Source organism: Bison bison, unplaced genomic scaffold (genome assembly GCF_000754665.1).
Source record: "Bison bison bison isolate TAMUID 2011002044 unplaced genomic scaffold, Bison_UMD1.0 scf7180017864379, whole genome shotgun sequence".
NCBI classification, from domain to species: domain Eukaryota; kingdom Metazoa; phylum Chordata; class Mammalia; order Artiodactyla; family Bovidae; genus Bison; species Bison bison.
In genome coordinates, this window is record NW_011494951.1 from 3,908,526 (window position 1) to 3,914,740 (window position 6,215).

Sequence of the window (6,215 nt, forward strand, 5' to 3'; positions counted from 1 at the left end):
TCTGCCACCAGCATCTAACAGGTCTAGATTCCGCTGGCTTCACGCATAAGCCACAAAGCTCCCCCTAGAACTACCCTCCAAAGACGCTCACTTACGCTGATCGTGAACTTGAACTTGAACGGTGGCCCCTCAAAGAATGCAGCACAGTTGTCATCACTGCCAGTCACCAGGCGGTACGGCCGGCTCTGCTTGATGTCCACGCTGTTGATGACTTTGTTGTGGCCCGTGATCTCACCCACGGAGGAGCCGCTGTCCCACAGGAAGACGGCTCCGAACCTTCACCAACGAGAGGAGCCACAGGAGAGAAAGGTCAGGCCTTGCCAGGTCACTGGGACGGGCAGCTGTGTTGCTAGCGACCAGGGGTAGGGATGCCGGCGGGGGGGCAGCCCCGCTCATGATCACGCATCACACGTGCTCCCCGAAAGAACCAACACACCAGCACCCTGGCTTCATCTGAAATGCTGGAGAGCTAGTGGGAGCGGCCCCGAGGGCCCTCGGGAAGGGACCAGGTGACCATGTCTTACAGCACAGACTCAAGGAGCCCCCCACGTGAAGACGCCTCAGAAGCACCAGCCAGGCCAATGGCTCAGGCCTGGTTCACCAGTCTCACGGCCGTTTTAATGAGGGGGTGGGGGAAGTGATGGGGGGTGGTGGTTGGTGGTGGGGACCAGGAAACATACCAGGCCCCGGCCCCTGCTCGAAATGAGACGCCGCCATGCAGTCAGCGGGCAGTCGGCAGTCTATGAAAATGTGCTGTTTGCACTGCGAGCTATGACTCAGTGAAGAAGGAATTAAGAACAACAGGGATGACGTAAGAGATAATGGAAGGATGAATACCTATCAAGATACCCGTTAAAAGAAAGCCTGAGTAAGGGAAATGGAGACAAGTTCAAAGTGCTGGACAGTAGCAGCGGGGCTGAGGACAGAACCCTGCCTGCGCCTGGAGCCAGACACCTAGAGCAAGGTCCTGACCCTGCTGGTCAGCGGCCCTGTGAGGGCAAGCAGCCGCCCAGGGCCACCTGCCCAGTGTCCCTCCTCCCTAGTAAAGCCATGTGGGGTGTGCCCACCTGGCGATCACATCCAGCCTCCCCCCTCGGCAGGTGTGGCGGTGGGGAAGCTTCAGGGAGGAACCCCAGTAAACACTCTAAGGAGCCCCATGGTTTGACCTGCTCTGTCTCCCTGTATCTAGAACGTGTGCAGGATAGCACGGGTTTCAGGAGGCGAAGGGCCGAGGATGCCGGGTCAAAGGAGGTGCCTGGGCCCAGAGACAAACCCGGGGGTGGGGGTGGGGGGTGCTCCCTGTGGTGACACGTGGTTTTTGGACGTGCACTGCTAAAGCCAGCCCTGCATCAAAGGCCCGGCACCCACAGGACTCATCACACACCCCGCCACCCCCAGTCTGAGCCATACGGATGTCACCGCAGCCCTCCCACCGGGGTGCCCAGGAGAGAAAGCCAAGCAAGGGACACAGACGGGGAGAGGGGGACGGGGCAGAGGCCAGACTCACTTCTCCCTTCCTTCCCCGACCACGGCGATCCTCTTACTGTCTTCCGTCCAGGCAATGTCCTTGATCTTCCCAGCGAAGGGCTGGTACTCATACTTCAGCAGGTGCTCCTTCTGCGTGGTGTCCCAGATCCTCAGCTTCCCAGACACGTCTGCGGGCACAACAGGGTGGTGAGGGCCACGCTCACCTCGGGGCCAAGGGCCGAGTGGGCTCTGGGCATACCATGTGATGCTGCCCACCGTCCCCAGGCTGGTGGGCTGGCCTGGGCGGGGCTGGAAGGAGGCATGGGCATCCATCAGGTAAGCAGCACTCACACACCATCACTCAGAACCCGCTGCCTCTGTGAGGACCAGCACAGGATCTCCGTGTTTCCCCGGGGATCATGGGCCCTGCATAGGCTGTCAGGAAGCCCAGTGACGCACGGTGGCACCCCCTGAACCCCGGAAGCAGTCTGATTTATGACTGTATTCCTTTCCTTGAAGGGGGTCTAACTGGCACACAGGCTTGGGGCAACTACCTTTAACATTTAGGAGCTAAGGATCCTCATTTGCAAAACAGGAAAATCCTAGTGACACTGTCTCTCGGGTGTGGGTGCTGCACTGAACAGTGGAAACGAGAGGTGCCCCTGTGCCCTGCAGGCTCTGCTCGTAGAGTCAGGCACCCCGCCAGCACCGGTGGCTGAGAGCCTCCTGGGAGACACACAGGTCGGCGCTGGGAGGGATGACACTCCAGGCAGAACCTGACGCCAAGCTGGTTTCTCACGGCAGCACTTGTGGCTGATCAGTGATAAAGCATCACCCCCTCCCTGCCCGTCACCACCCTGACACCCAGCTCCCAGCACCAACCCTGACACACCCCTTCCCAAAGGAGCAGGAAAGGTGGAGTGTTTTACAGGAACTCTCAAGGCTAGGAGCTCAGCCCCACGTGGGTCAGGGGTGGGGGGTGGGGGTGGGGTGGCAAGGGAAGTCCCACCCCCCCAGCAGTTCTGTTCACCCTGCTTCCAGGATCCCTGGCTGCTTCACTGAATGTGAGGTCCAGGGGGACAGCTCCTGTCTCCTGTTTGGGTCCACTCGAGGGTAAGTGTCTGCTGCAGACGCGACCCCTGCCCCTTGTGGCTCTGTGGGTCTAAAACACCCCCTACAACTACACCCGAGGGGGGACAACCAGCCACCAGAGGGCTGTTGTGCCAACAAAGCGAGTCGACACGTGCAAGTCTCAGACCAGCCCCCAGTCCGCTGCAGTCTAGACGAGTTAGTCTTTAATGGGTCAGCGGATTGCCTAAGGCTCTGCAGAGGCCACTGGGGACCCCGCCTCTGAGGGCGCACACCCGGGGCTCCTGTCTGGCCGTGGGACAGCTGGGAGGGGACACAGGCCTCCCTGTGAATGGCACGGATGAGGGGACCCTGGTCTCTGGACTGGTCAAGCCAGACGGCCTGGCACGCTGCCCGAGGCGAGCTCAGAAGCTGACTCGAGTGAGTTAGGCCCCTTGGCTGAACGAACGGGCCAGCAGGGAAAGGCAAGAAAGGGGCAGAGGCCGGAGAAGGGAAAGGTGTACTGCGTGTGCAGGAAGGACCCATGCACCAACGCCCGTGCTCACGTGTACGTGTGCTCACATTCACACACGCACCAGGCCGTGTAGTCCCCGCGCTCAGGCCAGCCCAGGGCGCTACACGGAGTCATGGAGAACACAGCAGCGCCTGCAGCACATGGCAGAAACAGCCCACCCCGGCCCCCAAGACAGCAGAACTGCTCTCCCCCTCCCCAGGCTCAGAGGGGGTCTGCCTGCCCTGCCCTCAGCTCACTCTCCCCTTAACAGGCCTGGCATCACAGTTCTTCTCCACCACCTGCCCCCCGACCCCGACCTGGACCATCAGCCTCCTCTGATGGGCCCTGCTGGTACATTTAATTCTTTTCAGGAGCGCTTGTGCTGGAAATAGATGGAGGGCTTAGAGAACAGGCGTGGCCCCATCGGCTGAGGGCAGCCCTAACCGGGTACCCCTGGGGACCAGGCCCCTGCACTAGGCCACGGGGTACAGCACAGACTAGGCACCTGCTTGCACACACACACACGCGTCCACGTGCTGCACTCACAGGGCCACAGAGCAGAGGCCACAGTGCACGGGACAGACAGGGCCAGGGGGAAGGGCTCCCTTCCTCCACAAGGCCTCCTTCCACCATCCGGAGAGGGTCTCTCCCCAGACAATAAGCTGCTTCCAAAAAAGAAACAGGATCTGTTCATGGTGAGCCTGTGCCCCCCACTTTGGTGTGGGGCTCACACCAGCATCACTGCGGTGTCAGGGGTGGAGACCCCTATGCAGCCCCAGCAGCCTGGGAAGATCCCCTAGAAAGGTAAATCAGGCCCTGGAATGGCTCTACCCTGAGGACCACCAGCCAGGAGAGAGGGTCCCCAAAGGCATACACTGCTGTCTGGTTTAGGGGCTGGGGGCCTGGGCTCCTCACCCAGGCCTTCCGGAAAGTTCGATCCTTTACCTGAATGTGGACCAGCCAAACTTACCGGGATCTACAGACTCACAGATCTGAGGCTGGAGCCCTGTCTGGGAGTGACCGCAGGATTCCCGAGGTCCTGGGACCCCCAACCCCACCCTGGACATACCAGGTGCTGGGTAACCCACTTTAGCCAGAAAGCACGGCACCTCTCCAGCTCCATACTCTACACACAACACTATCTTTAGCCCAGAGCTCTAATCTCCATGCAGTAAATGTTTCCTGGTCTTTGCTCCATTCAAAGGACCAGCTTGCTAGAAACATAAAACACACCGCCCACGGCCTGCGGGCTCACAGCCCCACCCCGCTCACTTCCCCATCAAACCCGGGAGCCTGCAAGGGAGGGAAAACGTGAGATGGAGCCTGTACTTCTGCGGACTGTCCTTTGCAACGGTCTCTGCACCAGCAGGCGAGGACCGTGCTTCCTGCTGGTTCAGTGACCTGCCCGGGGACCGCAGGGCAGGCCTGGCTTGTGAGTGATTCAGCAGCTGGGCCGCGGCTCCCAGCACCAGGCCGCTGAGCTGCGCCAACCATACTCCTCTCCCGAGAAGACACATTTTAAAAGGCACCAGGGCCAAATCCCGGGCTTTAAATGAAGAGGCATTGTGCTGGCAAGCAAAGCAGGGCCGGCGGGGGTGGGGGGGTTGGGAATCACAGGGCTAGAGTAAATCATAGGATATAAATTAGAGCAAGTTTTACAGATGGAATCAAGAGTAGGTCTAAACATAAAATCATTAAGGGCCCACTTCGTGCCAGCTCCTGGCTGAGCCCCACACACACAACCCTGGACAGCTGGCATCAGCCGTCAGCGAGCACGCCTCTCACTCCGGAGTTTCAGGGACAGACACCCGGTCCCCTATGGTGCCCACCAGGGCACCCCGGGCATCGCACACGCATTGCTGCCCGGGGTCCTCCCCAAACCAACCTGGCAGGAACAAAAGCTCCGGTTTACAGACAAGGCACTTAAATTAAGGCCCAGGAAGGTGAGTTATTTTAAGGAAGGCTTGCATAGGTAGGAGGACTTCCCTGGCGGCTCAGTGGTAAAGGAGACTCGGGTTCGTTCCCTGGGTTGGGAAGATCCCCTGGAGAAGGAAATGCCAACCCACTCCAGTACTCTTGCCTGGGAAATCCAAATCCCATGGACAGAGAAGCCTGGTGGGCTACAGTCCATGGGGCTGCAGAGATAGACACGACAGAGCGACTAGACAACGACAACACAGCTATGAAGGGGCAACCGGTATGTACACCGTACACGGGTATGTACGATCCCTGCCCTTCTCCGCTGGCCATTCATCTGTTCAGCAATTTGCTCATTTCCATCCCTCTCCGGGGGGGATCTGACAAGGCCCACATCAGCTCACCACCCTTCCTGGGGCCTGAGACCCGGCTGGACGCAGGCAAGGCTGCCCGTCAACACCTGCTGAGTGTACAAACCGATGAATGGATGGGAGACGCGGGGGCAGCCAGTCTACCTTGTGTGCCCTCCTTCTCAGCTGTAGACCAGACAGCGTCGGGGTGAACAGAGCCTCCTTCACCACGGGCGTCTCATGTCCCTCCTCTCGCCCAGCCTCCCACCGAGCCACACAGAAGTCCAGCTGGAGGGAGCCAAGACCTCAACCGCCAAACAGAACGAGTGCCTGCCTGAGGCCAGAGTTGTGCTCGGTACAGGGAAAGGGGCAGCAGAGAAAGGCTACGTGAGGCAAAGCTACAAGTCAGAAACACACACACACACAGAAACACACACACACTCACAAACACAGAAACACACACACACAGAAACACGCACTCACACGCAGAAACACACACACACAGAAACACGCACTCACATGCAGAAACACACACACACACGAGGCAAAGCTACAAGTCAGAAACACACACACACACACTCACAAACACAGAAACACACACACAAACACACAACACACGAGGCAAAGCTACAAGTCAGAAACACACACACACACACACAGAAACACACACACACACTCACAAACACACACACACAGAAACACACACACTCACAAACACAGAAACACACACACACGAGGCAAAGCTACAAGTCAGAAACACACACACACACAGTCACACACACTCACTCACACACACACACACTCTCAATGGGCTTTGATACATCACAACACAGCTGCCCTAATGGCTCGCGAGCATCCCGCTGACCTCCCCGTTGGAACCCGCGGGAACACCGCCACCC

The 6,215-nt window shown here is 58.9% G+C and overlaps 1 protein-coding gene across 1 annotated transcript in view; it reads right to left on the minus strand.

The window, feature by feature from the left end:
* The window catches only part of WDR1 (WD repeat domain 1), a 40,912-nt gene that overhangs the window by 21,958 nt on the left and 12,739 nt on the right, over window positions 1–6,215 (minus strand). The window contains exons 4-5 of the mRNA XM_010857267.1: window positions 1,508–1,655; window positions 96–276 (exon numbers count right to left, since the gene is read on the minus strand). Coding sequence (XP_010855569.1) covers window positions 96–276; window positions 1,508–1,655 — 329 coding nt within the window. The remainder of the gene's footprint in view (window positions 1–95; window positions 277–1,507; window positions 1,656–6,215) is intronic.